Here is a 27,728-nt window from a genome sequence, read left to right as displayed (position 1 = left end):
AATAATAAATTCTTAGCAAAACCTATACAAAATGCTTGACTTATTTTAATTAAAACTCTTAAACTAATATCCTTCAAAAGTTTCTACTAAAGTTACAATTCAATTAAAAACCCAATTTTGTCCCATGTACGCACTTCAGGCAATAACTTCAAAGCATAGACCATCTTCTTTGGTACCTAAAATGTTAGTGTGAGGGTCAATTTCCTTATCCAAATTGGTTCATACTCAAAGCACAGGAAACTATGTCATAAAATAGATAATATCAAAACTTATCAATCAACAAGAATTAATAAAAATACATTCAAGTCATATGCTTCAAAGTAAGGTTCACGCACATCCTATTTGCAATAAAATAGTTTTAAGTCAATAATCAATCACATGTATACAACAAACTCAATGCAATTATGCGTAAGATGCATGCTCGTATAACTATATGATCCGGATATAACCCGCCACACAGGCACCACACAGATGCATATGCCTTGCATGATCATGAAAATAAATGCAATATGATATTAGCCCGCCACTAAGGCACCACACAGAATATAATTGTAACCCTCCACTAAGGCACCACACAAAATATAATAGTAACCCGCCACTTAGGCACAACAATGCAATATGATATTTACCCGCCACAAAGCACCACACAACAAATAATTATATATCTCACATCACCATGAACATGATCAAAAACAATCTTTTCAATAAGACTCACATTTTCATCTCTTTTCATTTTTCTTAATTAATCAAAATCTAACATGTCCTTCTCAGCATCACAAAAACACATAAACATAATAAAATAAAATACAATTAACATTCCACATCACATCATACACAACTATCTTATAAAACTCAATTAAAATAAGATTTTACCACGTAAGAAAATATTTTAATTGTTTTTCTTTTCAAAAGACAATAATTACTACCACTATTTAATAACACAGTCCTAACACTTAGTAAGAACGTATGGGAAAATTAAAAAATTAACAATTATAGGTCTATTTTTCGAGATTTTAAACAATTTTGCGACATTTTTTGTTTTCGGCATATCAAAATTTTAGTAAAGTGGTATAGTGGCCAACCCAAAAAAAATTAAAAATAAAAAATCATAGGTCAATTTTTTGAGATTTTAAACAATTTTAGATTTCTGCGATTCCACATATCACATACGTGATTTTTGTCATGTTTATGTTTTGTTTGTTATCAGAGGTTTACATACCTTATAATTTGTGGGGTTTCAAATCTCTCTTATATTGTTTGTAAATTGTTCTAATTAACATTTGTACTATTTTTTTTTTTTGTAATTTAGTGGTCCACCCAAGCTCTTTTTTCTGGTTCCACCACTTGAGCACGACGTCGTCAAGACGATGCAAAGCCCTGAGAGCCTGGACACATCCAGAAGATGATCAGTTATAATGAACTCAATTGTGTGGCGGATAATGATTGTTAAAAATATTGAGAAAAAATATAATGTTGTTGATGATAATAAGATTGAAGATGGAGAAAAAGGTTAAATATGATAGTCTTGTAATTGGTTGAAATGTATATCATTAAAGATCTAAAAACATTTTACGTACATAAAGACTGCGCATAGTCGGTTTAAGAACCAAACTAATCATCATATCCCCATCCTTATGTTTTAGGTCATTGTTAGCTATTTCCGTCGTGTTCCAGTAAAAAATTCGGTTTACGGACTACTTGATCATATTACTCCGAAAGTTTTCCAAAAAATAAAAAAGTAATAATAAAGGATCAACACTTTCTTAGAAAGGACTTCATACACGACTCCACCCCTTTATATCCAAAATTTTATATTTTAGACCCATTACTTATTTTAATTTTTTTCATTTTCTCATAAAAATCTAAAAAAAAATTGCATTAGTTTTACTTGATTCTTAAATTTTTTATGATTATATTTTTTTGATTTTATCTAACAAGTTTTTATTGTTTTTAAAAGTGAAAATCATGAATGCTAAAATATGATAATTATTGATTGTTGCTTATATATAAAAATGTTTTGAATTTTATAATTCAAACACATCCGCAAAATATTCAGATTATACAATCTAAAACTTAGATGATTTTTTTTTTTGAGAGGTTAACGAAATAATAGTAGAATGATGGATGATTTTGAGAGAATTGGGCTTAACCACAACAGCCCAATTTTGAAAGGCGGCAAGTGCTAGTTACCGTCATTTCCATCGATCGATATATATATCTAAATAAGTGATTCTCCAAAAGCTGTTTCTCAATTTTCGTCTTTTTTTTTTCTCTCTTTCTCTTCTCTCACTCACTCATAAACCCTAGAACTTGCTATTACCGAGTGAGACCTTCAAAATCTCTTTGCTTAATTGCGAAAACGAACAACATGCTCTGAAACCGTTTCAAAATCATAATCACTAACACCGAATCAGTTAATCGATTTTTCAAACCTTGAAGCTTCGATAAGAGTGTTTCAAGATGTGGAACAACGGCCAGATTGCGCCACCTGGAACTACAGTTCCGTCGATTCCACCGCCTCAAGCTTCACAACCGTCATACACGGTGCTTCCACCGCCTCCTCCTCCGGCGGTTGAGACTGAAGCCGATGCGGAAGCAAGACTTGAAGAGAAGGCGAGGAAATGGCAGCAGCTTAACTCGAAGCGGTATAGCGATAAGAGGAAGTTTGGATTTGTTGAAACTCAGAAAGAGGATATGCCTCCTGAACATGTCAGGAAAATCATCAGGCAAGTGATTTTCTTCAGTTTCTGATTATTTGCTGATTCGTTTAGTGTGAAAACCTGATTGTGTAGATTTATAATTTCTGAGAGTGGTATTGTTTGATTGTAACAATTTTTGAACCTAATTGTGTAGTTTTAGAAGTTGGTGGTAAGAGTAAAATTGTTTGATTGTGTTGTGGTGGTATATTGCACTTTTTAGGGTTAAATTTGCAACTCACAGCGTAAGAGCCTGTCATGGTAAGCACTTATGTATAAGCTATTTCTACAATTAAAGATAAAATTAAGTTAAATTGTTGTTGTATAAGTTACAAACTATTCTAAAAGCAATTTTGGTGAGCTTATGAGCATGTCAGAAGCTATTTTCGTAAGTTCTCCGAAACAGTCTCAAGTGTTTATGCTGGTAGATAAGTTTGAGTTAGCTGGTTCAGAAAGATCTTATGTTGCTAAAGTTGAAAAGGATAATTGTTATCTTGAGAGCGATGCACTTGATTTTTATTACCTTTGTAAAAGAGAGTTATTTTTCTGGGTTTTATGCTAGTAAAAATTGTAGTATGCTCACGGTTAGGATAAACACAGGTGCAGGGGGACACACCAGGGACAAGATTTTTATTTGTTTATAAGTTATGTTGCTATGCATGAGATTGTTATTTTTTGGTTAAGAAATGAAAGATGTTGATATTCCGTGTTGTGTTACTATCACTATCACTGTATTCGTGACCTTTCTCTTAGTAATGGATGAATTTGTATCTTAATGTGAAAATAATTGATATTGTTGTTGCAAGTCGTGTTTATTTGCTGTTCTATATTCAGGGATCATGGCGATATGTCCTCTAAGAAATTTCGTCACGACAAGCGTGTGTATCTTGGAGCACTGAAGTTTATACCACATGCTGTTTATAAGCTCCTGGAAAATATGCCTATGCCTTGGGAGCAGGTTCGAGATGTGAGGGTCTTGTACCATATTTCTGGTGCGATCACTTTTGTCAACGAAATACCGTGGGTTGTTGAGCCCATTTATCTTGCTCAGGTTTGTTGATCTCTTTTTGCCTTTTTGAAACATCTGGTAGCTCATAGAAGTTACGTGTTCCTATATGTTGTGTATGATTATGATACATAATTTTTATCACGATGATCCTTAACCAAACAAACTATTATGCAGTGGGGTACAATGTGGATAATGATGAGAAGGGAGAAAAGGGATCGTCGTCATTTTAAGAGGATGAGGTTTCCTCCATTTGATGATGAGGAGCCTCCACTTGACTATGCTGATAATCTCTTAGATGTTGATCCTCTAGAGCCGATTCAGCTGGAGCTTGACGAAGAGGAAGATTCTGCCGTGTATACTTGGTTTTATGATCATAAGCCTCTTGTGAAAACAAAGCTTATAAATGGTCCTAGTTACCGAAAATGGCATCTTTCTCTTCCTATAATGGCAACTTTGCATCGGCTTGCTGGGCAGCTTCTGTCTGATCTAAGTGACAGAAATTATTTCTACTTGTTTGACATGGAGTCCTTTTTTACAGCAAAGGCTTTGAACATGTGCATACCTGGTAATGGGATTTCTTTCTTTTATATAAATATGTTCAAGCCTTGAATATTTACTGTGTTACATATTATGTTCACATCATGCTAGATATCAGTGATTATATAACTAGATAGCAATGTATATTGTCATTTTTTTTTGAAAGAGCAATGTATATTGTCATTAAAAGGTATATGAAGTTATGTTTCATTTATTAGTCTAAATATTACAATAACATAGGAAATCAAAATCATGCATTGATTTTTTTCTATTACCTTTGCTCTCTAGGTGGGCCTAAATTTGAGCCTCTCTACCGTGATATGGAGAAAGGAGATGAAGACTGGAACGAGTTTAATGACATCAACAAACTCATTATAAGGTCTCCACTTCGGACAGAATATAGAATCGCCTTTCCCCATCTTTATAACAACAGGCCTCGTAAAGTAAGGCTTTGTATTTACCATACACCCATGGTTATGTACATAAAAACTGAAGATCCCGATCTACCTGCATTTTATTATGATCCCTTGATACACCCAATAACCAGTGCTAACAAAGAGCGGCGGGAGAAGAAAATCTATGATGAGGAGGATGATGATGACTGGGTCCTTCCAGATGGTGTTGAGCCTTTTCTTAAAGATACACAACTTTATACCGACACCACAGCTGCTGGAATTTCCTTGCTTTTTGCTCCTCGTCCTTTTAACATGAGATCTGGCCGCATGAGGCGTGCAGAAGACATTCCTCTTGTGTCGGAATGGTACAAGGAGCATTGGTAAGTTTATTCTCCCTCTATACGCTTTAGAGATTGTCTTTTATTTGTCAATCATGCCTACATTGTTTTTTTTTTTTTTTGTCTCTAATAGTGATACCAGTAGACTGACAATTAACCATTTCTTTCTAATTGTCCAACAGTCCTCCTTCATATCCAGTTAAAGTCCGAGTTAGTTATCAAAAATTGCTCAAGTGTTTTGTGTTGAATGAGCTGCATCACAGACCTCCCAAGGCTCAAAAAAAGAAACACTTATTCAGATCACTTCAAGCAACAAAGTTTTTCCAGACCACAGAACTTGATTGGGTTGAAGCAGGTCTTCAAGTCTGTCGACAGGGGTACAATATGTTGAATCTGTTAATTCACAGGAAAAATTTGAACTATCTTCACCTTGATTATAATTTCAATTTAAAGCCTGTCAAAACCTTGACTACAAAAGAGCGTAAGAAATCACGATTTGGTAATGCTTTTCATCTTTGCCGTGAGATCCTTCGTTTGACAAAACTTGTGGTGGATGCCAATGTTCAGTTCCGTTTGGGTAACGTTGATGCTTTCCAGCTGGCAGATGGCCTCCAATATACTTTCTCTCATGTTGGTCAATTGACCGGTATGTATCGTTACAAATATAGGCTTATGCGGCAAATTAGGATGTGTAAAGATTTGAAGCACTTGATTTACTACCGTTTCAACACTGGTCCTGTCGGGAAGGGACCAGGCTGTGGGTTTTGGGCACCAATGTGGAGGGTTTGGTTATTCTTTCTTCGTGGTATTGTGCCCCTTCTTGAACGATGGCTTGGAAATTTACTTGCACGGCAGTTTGAGGGACGTCATTCTAAAGGAGTGGCCAAGACCGTTACTAAGCAGCGTGTTGAGAGTCATTTCGACTTAGAGCTTCGGGCAGCTGTTATGCATGATGTGCTTGATGCTATGCCAGGTAATCATTTCACACTTTCATTATTTACTTTAATTCTTTTCATTCTGAGTGCTTTTGCATCCCTCTCTCTCTCTCTCATTTTACTCAAGTTATGGTGTGTTTTCCTCCCCTGAATGACAGAGGGTATAAAGCAGAATAAGGCAAGAACTATATTGCAGCATTTGAGTGAAGCTTGGCGATGCTGGAAGGCAAATATTCCTTGGAAGGTAATTTGATTGTAATTTGCATGTACCAATTTATTTATTATTCACTTATTTATTTTATTCCTTGTGAATTAGTAAATCTATGAACACATGGATGGTTTTTTGGGTTTAAAGAGCATGAACACATGGATGGTTGTTTGGGTTTAAAGACCACTTAGATGTCTAAATTTTTGTTTACTGTTATAGGTTAGGTACATGTTAAGGATCAGTTACAAATGAAATGCTTGTTTCCATATAGGTTGGGTACATGTTAAGGTTCAATTAGAAATGAAATGCTTGTTTCCATATAGGTTAGGTACATATCAATGATCAATTATGAATGAAATGTTTGTTTCCAAAATGTTTCTAAAATTTGATTATGTTATTGTAGCCAGAAGTTGTTCATGTCTTCATGGATGTATTGTTGATTTACTTACTTTGGCAACATGTAGGTTCCTGGTCTGCCTGTTCCCATAGAGAACATGATCCTTCGATATGTGAAGTCAAAAGCAGATTGGTGGACAAATGTTGCTCATTATAATCGTGAACGTATAAGAAGAGGTGCAACTGTTGATAAGACGGTTTGTCGCAAGAATCTTGGAAGATTGACACGTCTTTGGCTGAAGGCAGAACAGGTGTGTTCAGTGTTCTATAGGATTCAATATCAACTATGACCCAACAATTTTTTTGGTCGGAAAAAAAACTACCACCCAAACAATTTTTAAAGCATTGTTCTTATAGAAATTATTGTTTTCCCGAAATTACACCCTACTGATAATTTACCCGCTTGCAGGAGCGCCAACACAATTATTTGAAAGATGGCCCATATGTTACTCCTGAAGAAGCTGTTGCTATCTACACAACTACAGTCCATTGGTTGGAATCTAGGAAGTTCTCCCCTATTCCATTTCCACCTCTATCATACAAGCATGATACAAAGTTGCTTATCCTTGCACTTGAGAGGTTGAAGGAATCCTACAGCGTTGCAGTAAGATTAAATCAACTGCAAAGAGAGGAGTTAGGGCTGATTGAACAAGCTTATGATAATCCACACGAGGCATTATCGCGAATCAAGCGGCACCTCCTCACCCAACGCGCCTTCAAAGAGGTATGCGAATAAAATGAAAATTAGATGTATATTTTTAAGGATGTTCATCCCTATCACATGACCCATATAATTTTTTGTTTTGCAGGTTGGAATAGAGTTTATGGATTTATATAGCTACTTGATTCCGGTTTATGAGATAGAGCCTCTTGAGAAAATTACAGATGCATATCTTGATCAATATCTGTGGTATGAAGGCGACAAACGTCATCTCTTTCCCAACTGGATCAAGCCTGCAGATTCTGAGCCACCGCCTCTTCTGGTTTACAAATGGTGTCAAGGTATCAATAATTTGCAAAGTGTCTGGGACACCAGCGATGGTCAGTGCGTTGTGATGCTGCAGACCAAGTTTGAGAAATTTTTCGAGAAGATTGATTTAACAATGTTAAATAGGTGTGCATTTGTTAACCACTTTTGAATTTTTGACTGAAACTAGTGCTATCTTCTATTCTAAATGTATTTGTTATATTACAGGCTTCTCCGTTTGGTTCTAGACCACAACATTGCTGATTATGTCACGGCAAAAAACAATGTTGTGCTGTCATATAAGGACATGAGCCACACAAATTCATATGGTCTTATACGTGGACTGCAGTTTGCATCTTTTGTTGTTCAATATTACGGCTTAGTATTGGATCTTTTGCTTCTTGGATTGACTCGAGCAAGTGAGATTGCTGGTCCACCGCAGATGCCTAACGAGTTTATTACTTATTGGGACACCAAAGTGGAGACCAGGCATCCAATTCGGCTGTATTCTCGATACATAGACCGAGTTCACATCTTATTTCGCTTCACACATGAGGAGGCCCGGGATCTCATTCAGCGATATCTCACCGAGCATCCTGATCCTAACAATGAGAACATGGTGGGGTACAATAATAAGAAGTGTTGGCCAAGAGATGCAAGAATGAGGCTCATGAAGCATGATGGTATGTGCTTTCCTTTTACTTTCTGTGGGTTTCGACTATTTTGACCTTCGCTTTTCATTATGTTTATTGATTCACTTTTTGTGATTTCAGTGAATCTTGGGAGGAGTGTCTTTTGGGATATGAAGAATCGTCTTCCTAGAAGCATCACAACTCTGGAATGGGAAAACAGCTTTGTTTCTGTTTATAGCAAGGATAATCCAAACTTGCTTTTTAGCATGTAAGTATCAATTGTTTATAGCTTTTTTCTTCCTTCCCCTTGGTTTTTTAACATGTAGAAGGATACGTTTGTGAACTTTGTCTTTCAAGTCTTTTAGAATTTTAAATTAGTGTTAGGAGTTCAACTTGTCATGGTATACACAAAAATTTAGTTTTCTAGCTGTCAATTTCTATCAGTATATTGTTCTTGTACCCATACAAAACTCTGCATTTCTATTTGTTTATGTCCTTGGCTGTTATCATCATTAACAATTTGTCTATCAGTATATTGTTATTTTACCCATACAAAACTCTGCATTTCTATTTGTTAATATCCTCTACTGTTACCATCATTAACAACTCCAGATTATCAGTCCTTTGTTTTTTTGGGTTCATCCTTTAACCTATGTGTATGAATGAATGGATCTCTCTTTGATAACACCTCTTAATATCCTACAGGTGTGGATTTGAAGTGAGGATACTTCCAAAAATTAGAATGACTCAAGAAGCATTCAGTAACACAAGAGATGGTGTCTGGAATCTCCAGAATGAACAGACAAAAGAAAGAACAGCTGTTGCCTTCTTAAGAGTTGACGATGAACACATGAAGGTGTTTGAGAATCGTGTGAGACAGATTCTTATGTCTTCGGGTTCTACTACATTCACAAAAATTGTCAATAAGTGGAATACAGCTTTAATAGGTAATGGAATTTGAGTTCTAGGAGTTTTTTTGCAGAGGTTTTTGTCAATTTTTTCCCTGACTTTGGTTCTTTTCAGGACTCATGACTTATTTCCGAGAGGCAACTGTACACACTCAAGAGCTGTTGGATTTGCTTGTTAAATGTGAAAATAAAATTCAGACTCGTATCAAGATTGGACTCAACTCAAAGATGCCTAGCAGGTAACAATCATACAATTATTTAGTAGTTCATTTGGAGCTTTGAGTTCAAATGTTCAAATCTGTGTTTCTGTCTCTTTTACCAGGTTTCCACCTGTCATTTTCTACACCCCAAAGGAAATTGGAGGACTTGGAATGTTGTCTATGGGTCACATTTTGATTCCACAAAGTGATCTACGGTACAGTCAGCAGACAGATGTTGGTGTAACCCACTTTAGAAGTGGTATGAGTCACGAGGAGGACCAGTTGATTCCCAATCTTTATCGCTATATACAGGTTAACCATTTCTTTCTCAGTTACATAACTTGGTATTCGTACTTACATTTGATAGATTTATATTAATAGTTTTTTTATTTTATATTTTCTTGGATGATGCAGCCTTGGGAGAGTGAGTTTGTTGATTCACAGCGTGTCTGGGCTGAATATGCATTGAAAAGGCAGGAAGCACAAGCACAAAATAGACGCTTGACCCTTGAGGATTTGGAAGTGAGTGCTCTGAAATTTTTGTGGTTTTGATGTGTTTGAACTGTGTAGTTACAATAAGTCTGTTTTTAGCAATAGTAGGGAATCTATTTATTTACTTACTCTTGATTGTCTTGGCAGGACTCATGGGACAGAGGAATACCACGTATCAACACTTTGTTTCAGAAGGATAGACACACTTTGGCTTATGATAAAGGATGGAGGGTGCGTACAGACTTCAAGCAATATCAAGTTCTAAAACAAAATCCCTTCTGGTGGACACACCAGAGGCACGATGGGAAGTTGTGGAACTTGAATAATTACCGAACTGATGTTATTCAAGCCCTTGGGGGAGTTGAAGGAATTCTTGAACACACATTATTCAAAGGAACATAGTAAGTGATATTTTTCCGTTGAATTAGTCTTCTGGTTGGGTTAGTAAATGAATCTTGACGAGTCTATCAAGTTGTTATACACCACTTATTTTTAGCTGTATGCATTTTATCTTGTAAATCTGACAGACACGGTAACGAGACACAAAATACACATAGAATGATAGCAACACCAAGTTCTAAAAAATATTGGTCACTTGCATGGTACACCTTACAGAATTTAAAATGTGAGAATGAGATTCCCAATTCATAATTAGTAATTGCGACACAACTATAGGACACTTGCAGGGTAACAACTTACATAATTTAAAATGTAAGAGTGAAGATTCCGTTCCCAATTCATAACTAGTAATTGCCATACATAAGTTAAATATCAAGTTTTACTACTGGACACTGGTTGATATATAGTGAACAACTAAAATACAAGCTTTGGGAAATGTATCTAGTCTGAGAAAAGCACACCTGCTTTACTATTTTACAAATTAAAATTGGTTAGAATTTGAAGACAGAGCATACTACGACTTGTTATCTCTTTCAAATCTTGAATAGCTCCCCAATATGAGTCGATGTTGTGTGTTAACTTTGTAGCCATGTAGTAGTCAAAATATTTTTATCATGTGAGGATGCTAGTTGACATGTCTTGGACACAATTCAAACACAGAACACAGCCCTAAAATGGTCCGTCTGTCTTAAGTCACGGACCAGACTTTTCCCTAACATCCTATTTGGCACAAGGTCTAGGCATTGTAAATATACTTGCAGCATGTCCAATATTTACTTGTTAATTTATCTCCACTTTGGAAGAAGAGTAATCCTCCTCTTATTTTTATTTTTCACAGTTTTCCAACTTGGGAGGGTCTCTTCTGGGAAAAGGCATCAGGTTTTGAGGAATCTATGAAGTATAAGAAGCTCACCAATGCACAGAGATCTGGTCTCAACCAGATACCCAACCGTAGATTTACACTGTGGTGGTCACCAACCATTAACCGAGCCAATGTTTATGTTGGTTTCCAAGTGCAACTTGATCTGACTGGTATTTTCATGCATGGGAAAATTCCAACTTTGAAGATATCTCTTATCCAGATATTCAGAGCTCACTTGTGGCAGAAGATCCATGAGAGTGTTGTCATGGATCTTTGTCAGGTTTTGGATCAAGAGTTGGACGCTTTGGAGATTGAGACTGTCCAGAAGGAAACAATCCATCCTAGGAAAAGTTACAAAATGAACAGTTCTTGTGCCGACATCCTTCTCTTTGCTGCCCACAGATGGCCAATGTCAAAGCCTAGTCTTGTAGCTGAATCTAAGGATGTTTTTGATCAGAAAGCAAGCAATAAGTACTGGATTGATGTTCAGCTAAGATGGGGTGATTATGATTCTCACGACATTGAGCGTTATACCCGGGCCAAATTTATGGATTACACAACAGATAATATGTCTATATACCCATCTCCTACTGGTTTGTATCTGTCATTTCGCTATATTTCTTACATGATTTTTATATCTAGTGTTGCTTTATCATTGTTTTTCTTCTTCTCCATGCAGGGGTTATGATTGGCCTTGATTTGGCATATAACCTGCATTCTGCATTTGGGAATTGGTTCCCTGGATCAAAGCCACTACTTCAGCAGGCCATGAATAAGATTATGAAGGTAAATAAGAATCTTACATAAGAAGTTACATTTGAGTGAACTTTCGTATTTTTTTTGTTTTGATAAGCTCTTGTGCCTGTACTATGTAATTTTTTTACTATCTAACACAATTGTTGCACTAATGTTTTGTGTAATACAGTCAAATCCTGCATTGTATGTTTTGAGGGAACGCATCAGGAAAGGTTTGCAGTTGTACTCTTCTGAGCCCACTGAACCATATTTGTCTTCCCAAAACTATGGAGAGATATTCAGCAACCAAATCATATGGTTTGTTGATGACACTAATGTGTATCGGGTTACAATTCATAAGACTTTTGAAGGAAATCTTACAACAAAACCCATCAATGGTGCCATTTTTATTTTCAATCCAAGGACTGGACAGTTGTTTCTTAAGGTTTGTTTTAGGGTTCCCGTTTATACTGAGCTGTTTCTATGGTTAGTTGTCTAGGTATTCATGTCTTACATCATACCTTGCAGGTTATTCATACGAGTGTATGGGCTGGTCAAAAGCGTCTTGGCCAACTGGCTAAGTGGAAAACAGCAGAAGAAGTTGCAGCTCTAGTAAGGTCTTTGCCTGTAGAAGAGCAGCCCAAGCAGATTATTGTTACTCGTAAAGGAATGTTGGACCCATTGGAGGTTCACTTGCTGGATTTCCCCAATATTGTTATCAAAGGAAGTGAGCTGCAGCTTCCTTTCCAAGCTTGTTTGAAAATTGAGAAATTTGGGGATCTCATTTTGAAGGCCACAGAACCACAAATGGTTTTATTCAACATTTATGATGACTGGCTGAAGAGCATTTCCTCATACACTGCATTCTCCAGGCTGATTCTGATTCTGCGTGCACTTCATGTGAATAATGAAAAGGCGAAGATGTTACTGAAGCCTGACAAAACTATCGTCACTGAACCTCATCACATCTGGCCTTCTCTAAGTGATGACCAGTGGATGAAGGTAAATTTAATCTGCGATTTCTTATTTTTTAAATCTGTTAGTGGCAAGTTCAATCCGTAGATTCTTAAGAATTGGTTGTTAAAGGGCCATTGACATTGGCTTTTAATATGAAGCACAGATGCGTGTCCGACACGACACCGACATATATGATTACACTGAGTTATGTCATTTTCATAAATTATTGTCGGTGTCCGTGTCGTGTCTGTGTTTGTAGTAGTTTGTTGAGGTCTTATTTTGCAGCTTTTTATTTCCTCTCGTTATTCATAGCCTTAACATAATGCCTTGGCAGGTGGAGGTTGCATTAAGAGATCTCATACTTTCTGATTATGCAAAGAAAAACAACGTGAATACTTCTGCTTTGACTCAGTCTGAGATTCGTGATATTATACTCGGGGCTGAGATTACTCCACCTTCACAACAGCGGCAACAGATTGCAGAGATTGAAAAACAGGTTATATTCTTTTTGCTGCTTGGAAATATTATACAACTCTACTTTCCTCTTATGACCTCTATCGATTTTGTTACCTGAAATTGATTTATCCTGCCATCTCAATCTAGAATATTTACTCTAGCTGTTCTGTTTTCACTACTTTACAGTCACATGAAGCAAACCAGGTGACAGCTGTAACAACAAGGACCACAAATGTTCACGGTGAAGAACTTATTGTGACCACCACTAGTCCCTACGAGCAAGGTGCTTTTGCTTCGAAGACTGATTGGCGTGTCAGAGCAATATCAGCCACAAATTTATACCTTCGAGTAAACCACATATATGTGAACTCCGAGGATATAAAGGTTGGCATTATTTTTCTTCGTTTCTTTAAATCTTATTATACTCAACTCCTATCATATTTTAACATTGAATTTTGTGCAGGAAACGGGCTATACCTATATCATGCCAAAGAACATTTTGAAAAAGTTTATATGCATAGCTGATCTTCGAACACAGATTTCTGGGTACTTGTATGGTATAAGTCCTCCTGACAATCCTCAGGTTAAGGAAATCCGGTGCATTGTGATGCCACCACAATGGGGGACTCATCAACAAGTACATCTCCCATCAGCTCTCCCAGAGCATGATTTCTTGAATGATTTGGAACCTTTGGGATGGATGCATACTCAACCAAATGAACTTCCACAGCTGGCGCCTCAGGTTTGCTTCCTTTAGTTTAAATCATTCATTTTTTTTTGTTGTTTGTAAGGGAAATATATTTATGATTCGTGATAACATTATCTTACCGGAGAAATTATCATTGCAGGATCTCACTTCACATGCCAAGGTCCTAGAGAACAATAAACAATGGGATGGGGAGAAGTGTATTATCTTGACTTGCAGTTTTACTCCGGGTTCATGTTCTTTAACTGCATATAAACTGACGCCATCTGGTTATGAATGGGGACGTATTAACAAGGATACTGGAAGCAACCCGCATGGTTACCTTCCCACTCATTATGAGAAGGTTCAGATGCTCCTCAGTGATCGCTTCCTTGGTTTCTACATGGTAAACTTCACTGTTTCCTTGAATTTTCCAATTATTTTTTTACCTATGACTGAGTGATGGTAATTTAACTACAATGAAGGGATTAAATATAAACCAATCTAATTACGCATTTGTTTTTAGTCATTTATATATTATTTTATTTGTTTCTGATTGTTTTGATGGTTTTGTCACAATTTCCTAGATTCCTGATAATGGTCCATGGAATTACAACTTCATGGGAGTGAGGCATGCATCGGGGATGAAGTATGGAGTGAAGCTTGGGACCCCTAGGGAGTATTACCACGAAGATCATAGACCAACTCATTTCTTAGAGTTCAGCAATATGGAGGAAGGGGAGACAATTACCGAGGGAGATCGAGAGGATACATTCTCTTAAGATATAAATTGTTCAGTTTATCTTGAGATACAAAACAAGTGGCAGATCCTTTAATTTTTGAAACTTATCATAAGATGTTGTATTGTCTATTGTAATGTACGCTCTGATGATTTTGTAGCAAAAGTATCAAAGTTTTGTAAATAATAATTACAGTCAGTCAGGATATACTAAATTGATGTTGTTTCCGCGATTTGAGTAATTGCCCCAATGTTTGCCTAGTCATTTTGTTCAAGGTAATGTTAAATTCGGCTTGACACGGTTGAAGTTTGGTTTGGTCCCAAGCTGAAACAAAAGTCATTTAAACAGTAATCCTAGCTGTTAAGTATTATAAAAAGATCAATTATTTCGACGGAAATATTGATTGAAAGTGGAAAACTTTCAACTTGATAATCAGATCAATCTGATGGTTAAGCACTTCATGAAAGTAATCCTAATTTATGAATTACTTGAAAAAAAGCAGTCATTCTCCCTCGATTGTCATATGAACCATGTCACTTTGTTTTTCTCCGTCGCTTCTTTTCCGAAAACAGCATTTTTTGATGAATTGAACTACTGTTTCTAAATTTGTATCTTTTCTGATTTTTGCAGCATTTTGATATATCTTACGGTCAACAAATTGTGGAGTGTTTTAGGAGAATTAGGCAAATTGGAGAATATGGACTTCGCAATTGAAAATATAGTTGGAAAAAGATGTAAGCAACAAAGGTTTTTTGAACTAGTAAATTTCCAAGCTTATGAATTTGGGGTAATCGACCATTGAAACCAAACCTTTGCAATGATCTTCAACGGATCTTAACTCATAATACTACTTAATCAGAAGTTATTCATGCATCAGTGAGTACTCTGTCGGCCAAGGTTGACGAGTGTTACAGTTGTGTAATTAGATTCTCGACAATTGTAAGGAGTTGATAATTAAGTTTTTCTCTAAAATATTATCAAAAATTAACAGGAGACTTACATATATATTATTTTATAATGGTCTTTTGCTTTTTCTTTGGGGGCAAAAATAGTCTCTTGCCTTAGAAAACTAAATTATCGTTTATTGGCGTTAAGATAGGAAACAATGCAAGTTATGTTTGGAGGAGTATCTATCGACTATAAGATGATTCATTTTTTAAGATAAGGGTCCATTTGATTGGGATATGTTAGAATATCCGCGTTTTCAAAGAAAGGGGTTAATATAATTGCTGATAGTCTAACTAAAGTGGCCATATATAACATCGGTTCTCATATTTATTATGATGTTCTATCATGTATTGACCGTTTGATTTTTAATGAAATGAATTAGTTTTCTTTTGTAGTTTTAAATATAAATAAAGTAGGAGACGTACCAAAAAGTCAGAAACAGATTTGCTGCTACAAGCTGCTGTAATCTTGTAAGCTGTCCGATCAAGATCATTTTATTAAAAAGATACGGTTTTTAATCTCGACCGTTTGATCTCAAATGAACGGTCCAGATCTAAAACTGTGTGTAACTGTTAAAGCACCAAATCCAGGGCCCAAAAAGTCATTCAAATTTAGCACCACTTTTTTTTTTTTTGACTTTCGCACCGGTTTCCGACCCATCAAAGGTGAGCGACTAATCCGGCTCACGCACAGAGGCATGCACACTGGCCAAACGTTGTTTTCCCTAGAATCGAACCTAGATTCCCCGAATACGTCCTTGAAAGGAGCGCCTTGCCACTAGAGTCCAAGCAACTTGGTTAACCACTTGTTTTATTTCAACATAACACCACCAACCCATTTTGGTTTGAACTGGAGCCGTATCTTTCGCTTCCCCACAAGACGATATTTTGCTTCAGGACATAAATATTCTGTTTGGAAGGCTGGATTCTAATTTTATAATTTTAGTATTTTTATATATATAAAAAAAAAACAATAGTTGCTTAAAAAATTCAAGATGTAATTGAACTTTGTTTTTCTAATATCTTCAAAATATTTATAAACTTTGCATTGAAAAATGAGAATTTGTAAAACAGTTAATGATACAATTGAACTACCAAAGATATGAAATGGAAGAAATACTATCTTAAAGTCTGTGCGGTCCAAAATAAATGAAGAAAAGAAAAGCGTTATCTTACAATTTCTGCAAACTTCACACAATCTGTACTCAACCATATCAATCCGTAGTTCCACATCAATAAATTTGCTTGGTTCATACCTTCATTCATAGATGGGCAAACACGCATCAATCGGCCGCTATAATAAACAGGCGCACAATATATCCGCGCAAAAATAAAATAATAATAATTTATAAAAAAAAATCCTGAAAACTTCACAAACCATATCAAATTCATAGTTTCCATGTTTTTTGCACTAATAATCATGGTTCTGCATTCTCTTCCATCTCATGTTTAGATTCGTTCTCCGCTGATATGAAGTCAGAACTCCCTTCAGCAGCTGATATTTCATCATTAGTGTTTCCTACAGCAAGGGGGTTCTTAAACAGTTCGTTATTCTCCAACTGCAAAACCTTCTCTTTCGACTCTCCTTTCAGTAGTTCTACCACCTCGACCATCGTAGGTCTCTTCTCAGGCTGATTCTGAGCACATATTAGAGCAACTAAAATAACCCTTTTAAGCTCTTCTTCCACATAGTCACCATTAAGTCTCGGATCCGCAAGTTCACTAAATTTCTTTTCACAGGCTAATGGTAGTGCCCAATCATTTATCGCCCGTTTCACTGAAGAACTTAGTTTTTCGAGTGGTTTTTTGCCGCTGGCAAGTTCGAGAAGGAGAATTCCAAAACTGTAGACATCACAACTCTCATTAGCTTTACCTAACATAGCATATTCTGGTGCAAGATAGCCAAGGGTGCCCTTAACTCGAGTTGTCACATGCGTTGCTCCATCAGGGATCAACTTGGCGAAGCCAAAATCAGCAACACGCGCTTGAAAATCTGAATCCAGCAACACGTTGCTTGCTTTAACATCCCTATGGATGATATGCGGCGTTGCTTGGACGTGAAGGTATCTGAAAGCAGGTTATATTTTAGTATTTACAAAAATGACAGATACATAAGTTAAAATTGAAAGGCAGGACAGTACTCACACAATTCCCTCAGCAGACCCGATTGCAATATTCATTCGTCGATTCCAATCAAGGAGGCTTTCTGTCGAGTGCTGTCCGTGAAGATGAGAGAGTAGGCTCAAATTCGGCATATAGTCATATACAATTAGCCGTTCCTGGCCTTCAGCACAATAGCCACGTAGACTAAGAAGATTCTTGTGTCGTACTCTTGCCAATATCTCAACTTCAACAGCAAATTCCATGTCTGCTTTGTTGCTCCAAACTTTCAATCTTTTGACTGCAATCTGTATGAATAAATGGATCAAAACACGTTTGAAAGCAGCCATCATGAAAATTTACGAGTACAGTGCTACACAGTTATGCTACAGTTTAAAATAGGTTCGTTATACAGGAGCAAGATAAGATCTTTTTTGCAGCATAAGAACCTGAAGTTTTTCTGAAAGGGATATAGAAATAGCATTGTAAGTATAAACTATAAAGTCAAATAAAAACTTAAGTCAAGACTATACATCATGGAACATAAGCCACAATTGTTCTATTTTATAAGGTTCAAGCAATAACATTCCTAGCTCAATAGCAGAATTATCAAGAAATATCAAATAAAATGACGATCTTTAAGAAGAAAGCCAAGGCATCAAGATTTTTTAAGTTCACTAGGAATTAGGAAATCACTATATGATATATTTTGTACTAGGATGCTAGCATTGAAGGATTCATTGAACAGAAAAAGAAGCCTGTCGATGTTTGGTAAGGTAGGAAAATTCCTTTGGGAGATAAAAAGTCCCCATATCCAATTCATCAGTTCCTTCCAGGAGCTTACAAGTTAGTGGAAAATGGACTTAACATTTCTTTCATTGGAATAAATCCCATCCTCATAATCCGATCCTTTTCAGTGTTATATGGTAAAATCAGCATAACTAAAGATTGAGAAAGCTAAAGGAAAACTTGTGAGATGTTTCATAAGTTTGCCAATTAGACCCAGTGATGCTACTAAAATATCAAATGGTCATAGTATCACTAATGTGTTAATGCGAGTAAACTAACCATAACAAAAGCCAATGCAAAACAGTAATTAAAACTAGAATGACGAAGAATACAAGAGCTGATTTGTGATAAAATAAAAAAGAAAATAAAGTCTTACTTGGGATCCATCCCAAAGCTGACCCCAGTAAACACTTCCAAATCCCCCTTCGCCAAGCTTGTTATCATAGTTGAAGTTATTTGTAGCTGAGTGTAATTCCTTCAAAGAAAACACTCGCCATGGAGGTTGTTTCTTCCCACGTCCTTTTCTGCATAGGCAAAGACTCTAATATAAATTATGCCATTCAAAAAAACAAATGTTCAGATACACAGCGTGTTTGACAAAATCACCGTGCCACCGTGATTTTTTAAAGGTCAAGAGCTTAGCTTTCGCCAAAACCAAGGCAGCACATCTTGATTCTGCCAAATTCACCGTCAATCCAAAATTTCAATAGAACAGGCACCTTGGTAGGCTCTGATTATTACGTCATTAAAGATAAACCCCATTTTACCTTGAATTTTTTTTACATACCAAACAAACTCTTAACAATCTTTTTGCAAAAATAAGTTTGACTAAAGCCAGCAACCTGAGCTAAACCCAAAATCTAAAACCCTATTAACTCTAAATCTATGAAGCACGGATACGGACACGGACACTATAATTCTCACATATATGTCGGTGACACGCACACCTAATCCGAGGAGTGTCAGTGCTTCATAGCTCTAAATAAATTTTCCTCAGAAAAAAGAAAGAAAGAGAAAAGCTGAAACTGAATTATCAGAAAATTCTCACATACGATCCATAACAATAATAATGATTATCAACACATATAACACAGAAATTATATAAAACTAGAGAGAAATGAAGCATTTACATACCGATCCGAAACATTTAAGCAACAAAAAATTGGGCAAAAAGCCATAACCTTCCCCACCAATCAGCAGCAAGCTACCACTGTCTATCTCTCTCTCTCTCTCTCTATATGTACTTGTGAATAGATAGATCAAAGAAACGTGAACAAAATGAAAACTTGAAACTGACCCACCAAACGAAATCAGGAGTTACACTTGAAAAGCTGTTACTTTTGTGTTTTGGTAGTTGATTTGAGGTATTATGACAGAAACCGAAGACACCAACGTTGTAGTCTTCGAAACTGAAAAATTTAAAACAAGAACAACAAAAGGGTAAAATTATTTGTTTGAGATGAGATGAGATGAGATGCTGTCTGTCGAAGTTAAGTCTTCTTTGTTTAAGCCAAATAGAAGTCGTACAGCTGTTTGCACATTTTCAAAAACGAAAAGAAGAAACACACGTGGGCTCCATCATTCTTATACTATTCTTTTTCAATTTCTTTCATTTTTTATTTACGACTTTGTCTTTTAACTTAATTTCAAATAACAATACTTTCGTTTTTCATATTTTTTTTTTGTTTTGATTTAGGTTTATGTTATAAAATGACAATTTCTTATCATTTTTGTTTATGAGTTTGATGAATTTTTAATGATTTTTTTTTTTAGAGTTTTTGATTATTTTTTGATAAAAAAGGATAATTTTATTGACATTTTATAACATAAATGACTAAATCGAGACAAAAAAAGATAAGGACGAAAATGTTACATCATTTTTTAATTTTGCTTATATTTATTGATTTGAAGTTTAAAGTTTGAGTCTTACTATCAAACACTCTTTAAGGATTCTTAATAAAAAAATTATGCTTTAAAAAAGTCAAAGATTTTGATTTTCAATGTAATAAATGCAAATATTCAAATCAATAAATTTTTCCCTTGAAGGCTACCCCCAGAGGCACTCATTAGTATTTCTCTTGAAATTTTGATCGCTTTTTAACAAAAAAATTTCTCTTTAGACATTTACTAATTACTCACAATCATCTCAAATTTTTAAACAAGTTAAAGACCTTAAAATAAAATTTTAAAATAAATATTATATAGAAAATATAACTTTTGAAATTTTTAAGACATTAAATGCTCAATTTTTAAGAAAAAATTTATGCATTTAGTTTCTTAACTTATGCTCAAAAGACACAAGTTAACATTTTCATTTTTAAAATACCTTAACGATAGTTAACCATCGTTTACTCTTAAACCGTTCCAAAGAGGTGGATGGCAAATAGATGTTAGTTGAGTTGACAAAACTTTGAAAAGTTTACTATTTAGCCGTTTGTAACTAACGTTCAACAAAGAACAATAGTTGTCATTGAAGGTATTTCTGGAAGTTCAGATGCTTGTGAGCAATCTAGGTGCATAAAGAGCAATTTTCATTTAACAATTACCAATCTCCGTCGAAAGTCACCAACCGAATTATTTTTATATGAAAGATCGCTGTTTAATGATAATTAATCCCCGTCTAAAATTTATAGGACACATAAGATGAGTTTTTCCCTCTTACATACAAGGATCAAATCACTAACCATATGTGTCTTACTACTTTAACCGTTGGATAAATAAATATGTATATTTATAAAAGAAAATGGGTATTAAAATACTATAACTTTATTTAATTCATTCTCTCCCTTTTTTTTCTTTTGATTAAATTTTTTATCTTCCATGATAATCGTGTTTATATTATACAAACTAATAAGATACTATAAATAAAAAATAAAATATAATTTTATTTTATACCAAAAGAAAATAATTTTATTAAATTATATTTCACTTTTTAAAAAGAAATTATATTTCTTTATGTGTACACCGCAGCATGAAGAAAATTTGGTTGAGGAGAATCTATCTTGTGTGTCCAATATTTAACATAACATGATTTTAATATGACCATTAGATAGATGTCAGCATCCTTTATGTTTATTTCTCTATGCTTCTTAATCACGTTTTTTATTTATTTTCTTAATCATATTTTTTATTTCATCAATTACCCCCTCTTTCTTTCCTATATGTGAATTTTAGTTATTCTTTGTTCACCTTTTTGTTAATAAAAGTAATATTCATTCAAATCGGTAGAAATTGCATAATTCGATTGAGAACAATACAAATGTCAAAGTCGTTAAAAAAAAAAAAAGAAATTATAACAAACTCACAACACTCAAGTTCATAATAAAATGTGACAAAATGTTTACAAATGTGACAAAATAAAGGCATTCGGAATACCATGTCTCCGGTTTTGTAATATTGAAGATGTCGAAATCATTGTTCGAATCTGTAATGAACATCAAACTAATTTTTTTTGTCAATCTGAATGAAACGAACATAACAATAAGATGAGAAATCAAAACTACACACCAAAACGCGAACAACAACATTTTATCACTCAAACGACGAAATCACAAACAAAACATAATACAAAAACGGAATCTATGTACTAAAATACCACTTATTTGAATAGGAGAAGAAAAAAATGATTTAGATGAGTAATTTTGGACCAAACTAATGATTGAACATCAATTATTAACCACTAAACGATAACTTTTTCCCTTGAATAATTTCATGGAATAATCTTCTTTCCAATCTTTTCAATTTGCATGTTGATGTTTTGTTTAAATGTTGATTATACTCTTTTAATTGTTTGTTGGATTTGGAGCGGCTTTGGAAAGAGTTGTCTATGAGTAAAGCTACTAAAACCCTCTCCTTAGTTCTACCAACAAAATGTTTTTCCCGTCAAAAACAGCCTCATATATTAAAACTTGTTTACGTCTCAATTGCTATTGAAAATTATTGAATTGGCCATGACTTTGCATATCTTGTGCTAGTTTGCTCTTAAGTAAAAATTTACTTTAAAAAAATGAATTATTACTAGAGATGGACAGTACTTATCTTCACTCCACTATCGATAGGTACAAATAATCCAGAATTGTCTTTGTTTTGCACTTTCGTTTAGATGCGTAAGCATAAAGAGACAGAAAGTTTTGGCAGTGTATAGAAAAAAATTAACAAAACATATTTTTTGGCCCAACAGATAGAGGTTGAATAACTTATAGAAAAAAGATAGAGGTTGAATAACACTTGTGAACATTTTCTATCACAAGCTACAAGGACCTCAACTTTTTTCTAACGGTTGCTTAGTTTAACTTTATTAAAGGTAATTAATTTTTTAATAAGGCAGTGGTAGGCCTTCCTCATACCAAAAATAAAATTGAAGATAGCTAACAAATCAGTTGCTATCAAGGCAATGACTTGCAAATAGGTAATGGGGCAAAATGACATATTTTAAGTTATCTTCCAAACAGCAAAATGCATGTGTTTTATTCCTATTAATTATTTGATATTTTATTTTTATATCAAACAAGTGTGGAAAGATGGAATTTCTGCTTGCTTGTCTATAAAGAAAGGGGGAAAATTAAGGGGGTGTATTGAATTAGGATTTTAAAAGACAATTTTTGTTTAAAAAAGTCTTGAGGATTTTAAAAGATTTTGCAAGATTTTGATGACTTTGATGATTTTAAAAGACTATTAAGGATTTCAATGGATTTAATTCATAAGATTTTAAAGGATTTGAAATGATTTTATGGATTTCAACAGATTTCAACTGATTTTATAAATTTTAAGAAATAATTGAAAAAAATATCATAACACACTTTCTTTCACAAAATCTCAATAAATACTCTTTTATTTATCTTTTTTTATTTTTTACGGGAGAGTTAGAGCTACAAAATCTCAATAAAGACTCTTTAATTTATTTTATTTTATTTTTTACGGGAGAGCTAGAGCTAGAGAGAGAGAGTGAAGGAATCCGAGAGAGAGAGATTTTTTACGGGAGAGCTAGAGAGAGGTTTTTTACGAGAGAGAGAGAGAGAGAGAGAGAGAGAGAGAGAGAGAGAAGGAAGGGGAGAGAGAGAGAGAGAGAGAGAGGAGAGGAGAGGAAAAGAGAGAGTAAGAGAGAAGGGAGGAGAGAGATAGTAAAATTTTAAAAGAAAAAAACAATCCTAAGAAATCTCATGTTTTCATGAAAATGCTAAAATTTCACTAGAAAATCCCACAAAATCCATCAAAATCTTATTTATTAAACAATCTTTCGAAATTTGAATGATTTTGAATACCACTAGACTTTTTTTAAGTGATTAAGAGTCTCGATTGAATACCACAAGACTTTTTTTAAATGACAAAGAATCTTGATTGAATAACACAAGACTTTTTTTAAATTGGAAAGAGTTTTGATTGAATACCACAAGACTTTTTCATGATAAAAAAGTCTTTTAAAATCCCTTAGAATCATGATCCAATACACCTCTAACTAAAAAAAGATGGTAATATGTTCTTTTTCCCCTTAATTAAATTGATAAAAGAGATGCATAAAAAATTTCTTAATATTTAAAAATTTAGCTGGGTTTCATGAGATTGGGAAAATAATTAGACTTGTTTTTGTGGGTCTTGTTGAATGGCAGGTGTGAATGTATCGTATATAAATATACTAATATAAACATTAGTACAATACAATATAATTTTCCTTATTAGGTAAGGCTATGATGAGTGCATGATTGATATCAGGGTAGGAAGTGGTTGTCCTCTAAGACATGCTGAAATAAATTATGAGTTGTTTTATAATTTTTTTTAGATGGACGAAATGATAAAACCATTATAAAATCATGTGGAAGTATCGGGGTTCGAACCCCGATCATGACATCCAACCTAACAATTTCGACATTTTATCAGTTGAGATAAGATTTATGGATAGTTGTTTTATAATTATACCCAAGGATTCTGTCTTGCTTATAGTACTATATACCATTAACACTATCGATAAACCAATTATTTCATTAATATTGAAGCGATTCAAAAATGATCTTAGTTAAAATGAAGATGCTTTAAAAAATATATTACGGATTATATTATTAACGATTGCTCTAAAGAAATTGTTTAGAGAACCTTAAAAATGCAAATCAAATATCTATTAAACTTATAAATACATATTTTTCTATGTAATTAAAAACGATCTTTTATTTGGAAAGCGAGAAACGAACTCTACCATCAAATCAATTAAAGCATGGGCAAATTTCCCCATTGTCTATGCAATTTGGTGGATCTATCTCCATGCTAAGTATGTCTATGCAAATTGCATAGACTTTAAAAACTAGTCATTATATTAATATATCTTAAGAAGTACTATATCGGAGAAAAAGTTCAAATTTAGAGACTAAATTGACAATCCATCTTATCTTATTATATGAGCCCAACTTGCTTGACTCAACTTAAGCCTAGTTAAATAAGCTCTCAATCTAACAAGGATTTTGGTTTATTAATTAATATTTGATAAAAACTTCATAATTAGTGCAGCACTATCCAAATATATATCAAATTACATTAGTATATACACTTGGATAATATTACACCGTTCAATAAATTTTTATATAAGAGACAACAAGTGACTATAGCCTGGATTTCAGTCACTTTTCAAAAGATTTGCAGTATAATTGAAGATTACAAACACTTGGAGCCCCAAAAAGAAGAAAAAGGAGCATAAATTATGAATTTTTCAAGGAAGATTGAAGTTTGTTGAGAATGAATTTTTTCTAATTACAACGCAGTATGAAAATTCAAACATCAGCCGACATATCTTTCTATGCATGTGCACCCTAAATTGATAGTAATTGCAGATTTGGATTGATACATAATTGTGATGCATGGTGCAATGAAAGGGCAGCTATATCACCCATATGATACTATGATAGTGTAGATACTAGTTGCTATGCTTTGTCTTTTCTAAGAACAAAATATTCTTACAATCTATTTTTCATTAAAATCAGCATGAAAGTTCAATTTAAAAGATATTTATGGTCATTTTTTAGTGAGAAACAATACCTTATTTTTAAGAGCCAAACTATATTAAAATTAGAAATTTAATTGGCACAAGAAATGCCAAAATTAGCAGAACAACAAGAAGAATAAAAGATGCCAAAATTTAGAACAAGTAATCCCTGCACATAATTATATCATAGAGTACAACTAGTAATCATCTTATTTATGAGACATTATTGTATCTAAAACACTGATATTGCTAATAATTAACATTACAAGGTCTTTCTTAGATTCTTTTCCTATGCTATTATAATGAATATACTTTACTTACAAGAAAATTAAAGCAAAGAGTACAAAAGTAACTAGTCTCAATGACCTTGTAAGTGTAGCATCCGATGAGATTGGAACATAATCTAATAATGCAGGCTTTTCCCTGTCTGAAACATGTTGCACTGTCCTAACCGAACCTGGACTTGAACTCTCACACAAACCAATACCAAGATCAGAGTCCACACTATCTCCAAGACCACTACTTGCATCATAACAAAGCCCTGAATTGTTATTAAGCCTTAACTTTCTTTTCATCCTCCAAACCATTTCCCTTTCAAATGGAACAGGTCCAGTTAGCCCATTATCATTCAGCCTCAGTTCACTCAAGCTTCTCAAATCTCGAAAGCTTTTCGGGATCGAACCATTGAAGTGGTTCCCATCAAGGTGAAGTACGCGAAGGTTTGGTAATTTACCTAACGATTCCGGTATTGGGCCGAGCAAATTCATATTCGACATAACTAAAATCGTTAAATCTTTCATGCCGTCGAACCCATTGTTGGGTAATATTGTTGAGCCCATTGGGTTTCCTTTGAGCATCAAGGCCTGAAGAGAACTCAGGCTTTTTAGGGACTTTGGAAACGGGCCTTGAATACAGTTGAAACTCAAGTCCATAAGCATAAGGTCTTTTAGGCCCATTAGTTTATCTGGAATTGGGCCTGAGAGCCTGTTTCGACTCAAGTCCAATTTAATAAGAGATTGACATTCCCAAAGAGTAGAAGGGATTGAATCTGTTAGACGATTCTGGTTCAAGTCCAATACATTTAAGTTCAAGAAAGTCAGGTTGGGTATGGGACCAGTTAACTTGTTAACACTCAAGTCCAACGACTTTAGACCGGTTATCCGGTTCAATGAAACCGGTATGGAACCATTGAGATTGTTTTTATGAAGATCAAGGACCTTAAGACAGGTGAGATTACCCAATTCATTAGGAATTCGGCCTATATGACCATTTTCTCTTAAGACTAGAGTTTGCAATGAAGGGCCCAATCGGCCCAAGAAAGATGGTATAGGGTGAGGATTGTAACTAAAACAACGGTAAAAGAAGAGGGTTTTGAGATGAGGGAGGTTTAGGATGGAGGGTGAAATGGTGGAACTCGTGGGATCGCACGTAGGAAAAGCCGTGTCGTCTGAGAGAGCACCGAAGGAGAGGGAGACAATGTGGTACACATTGTCTTTATCGGGCATGCATTCGATGCCATGCCACCGACCACGACAAACGTCAGGGATGTCGGTGGCCCAATCGTTGCCAGTGGCTCTCATGATGTCGTAAACTGCATGTTGCTCGCGGGGATCGGTTCTTGCATTATCTTGTTTAGGTGAAATGCCATCTATTAGTGGTGTGGAACCTGAAGGCACGGTGGAGCTATTGGAATCAGAAATTTCAACCGTGTAAGGCATTACTAAATCCGACAAAAACAACAATATAGTAAAACATACTACTAGTAGTTGTTGATGTTGATTCAGATGTAGAGTAAAGAGACAATTGCTACCAGTCATATTTTTTTTTGAATTTTTAAGTGTGTTGTGTTGTGTGTGTGATTTGATCATGTGACAATATTATTAGTATTTATAGAGGGTGTTGTAATAAATGAATGGGGTGAGAGAGTTGGTGTTGTGCATTGGGTTGGAGTAACTGTGTTCACGAGAAATGATGGAATAGTCATAAATGTAAATGAGGCAGAATTTGCACATTAATGTGTTTCACGGGATTTACACTTTCAAAGGTTAATTGGGTGAAGACAAGACAACGGCTCTTGTACTAGTTGCAGTAATAAGCAGATAAGCTAGTTTGATAGGAGATGTTCTTTTGCAGAAGATAGTAGATAAATTAATAATGAATTGTAGATATATTAGTTAATTGAATTTAAAGTGTTTGGTAAATATGATGAATGAATTGATGAAAGAAAATAATGTGAAAACAAGAGGAAAATAAAATAAATTAATGTTGTTTTATGTTGATAAATTCTCTTATCTAAATTATTGTTTATTAGTATTACTAATGATGAATAGATGTTGTTATGTGTTGTTAAATTCTTTTATAGAATTATATGTTTATTA

General features: G+C 34.6%; 3 protein-coding genes across 4 annotated transcripts; 1 reads left to right on the top strand and 2 right to left on the bottom strand.

Moving 5' to 3' along the window:
- The first annotated feature begins 2,235 nt into the window (after window positions 1-2,235).
- On the top strand, window positions 2,236-14,805 carry LOC11425902 (pre-mRNA-processing-splicing factor 8A). Its single transcript, XM_003597866.4, has 25 exons — window positions 2,236-2,726; window positions 3,531-3,747; window positions 3,880-4,270; window positions 4,531-5,017; window positions 5,158-5,948; window positions 6,069-6,154; window positions 6,583-6,765; window positions 6,924-7,238; window positions 7,324-7,628; window positions 7,710-8,164; window positions 8,255-8,381; window positions 8,819-9,060; window positions 9,137-9,260; window positions 9,344-9,533; window positions 9,636-9,743; window positions 9,861-10,114; window positions 10,951-11,567; window positions 11,654-11,760; window positions 11,900-12,154; window positions 12,238-12,711; window positions 13,001-13,162; window positions 13,309-13,506; window positions 13,586-13,864; window positions 13,971-14,213; window positions 14,395-14,805. Exons 1-25 carry the CDS (start codon window positions 2,461-2,463, stop codon window positions 14,587-14,589), a joined length of 7,071 nt encoding a protein of 2,356 aa, XP_003597914.2. The 5' UTR covers window positions 2,236-2,460; the 3' UTR covers window positions 14,590-14,805.
- A 1,711-nt stretch (window positions 14,806-16,516) lies between these two features.
- LOC11423405 (PTI1-like tyrosine-protein kinase At3g15890) lies at window positions 16,517-19,913 on the bottom strand. 2 transcript variants are annotated; one of them, XM_003597865.4, is made up of 5 exons: window positions 19,518-19,913; window positions 18,760-18,907; window positions 17,640-17,902; window positions 16,873-17,561; window positions 16,517-16,750 (listed from the first exon to the last, which is right to left on the bottom strand). In XM_003597865.4, the coding sequence occupies exons 1-4, from the start codon at window positions 19,559-19,561 to the stop codon at window positions 16,913-16,915; spliced, it is 1,104 nt and encodes a 367-aa protein (XP_003597913.1). In that variant the 5' UTR covers window positions 19,562-19,913; the 3' UTR covers window positions 16,517-16,750; window positions 16,873-16,912. The 2 variants fall into 2 exon arrangements, with proteins under 2 accessions (XP_003597913.1, XP_024633001.1); XM_024777233.2 differs by having other exon boundaries at window positions 16,598-17,561.
- Window positions 19,914-25,502: 5,589 nt separating this feature from the next.
- LOC11432529 (protein TOO MANY MOUTHS) lies at window positions 25,503-27,197 on the bottom strand. The gene has a single exon (XM_003597864.3). It carries the CDS (start codon window positions 27,165-27,167, stop codon window positions 25,668-25,670), a length of 1,500 nt encoding a protein of 499 aa, XP_003597912.3. The 5' UTR covers window positions 27,168-27,197; the 3' UTR covers window positions 25,503-25,667.
- Window positions 27,198-27,728: the final 531 nt, after the last annotated feature.

Source organism: Medicago truncatula, chromosome 2 (assembly GCF_003473485.1).
Source record: "Medicago truncatula cultivar Jemalong A17 chromosome 2, MtrunA17r5.0-ANR, whole genome shotgun sequence".
In the NCBI taxonomy this organism is placed as follows: domain Eukaryota; kingdom Viridiplantae; phylum Streptophyta; class Magnoliopsida; order Fabales; family Fabaceae; genus Medicago; species Medicago truncatula.
The sequence above is the reverse complement of the archived record's forward strand: the minus strand, read 5'-3'. Positions and strand labels throughout refer to the sequence as shown.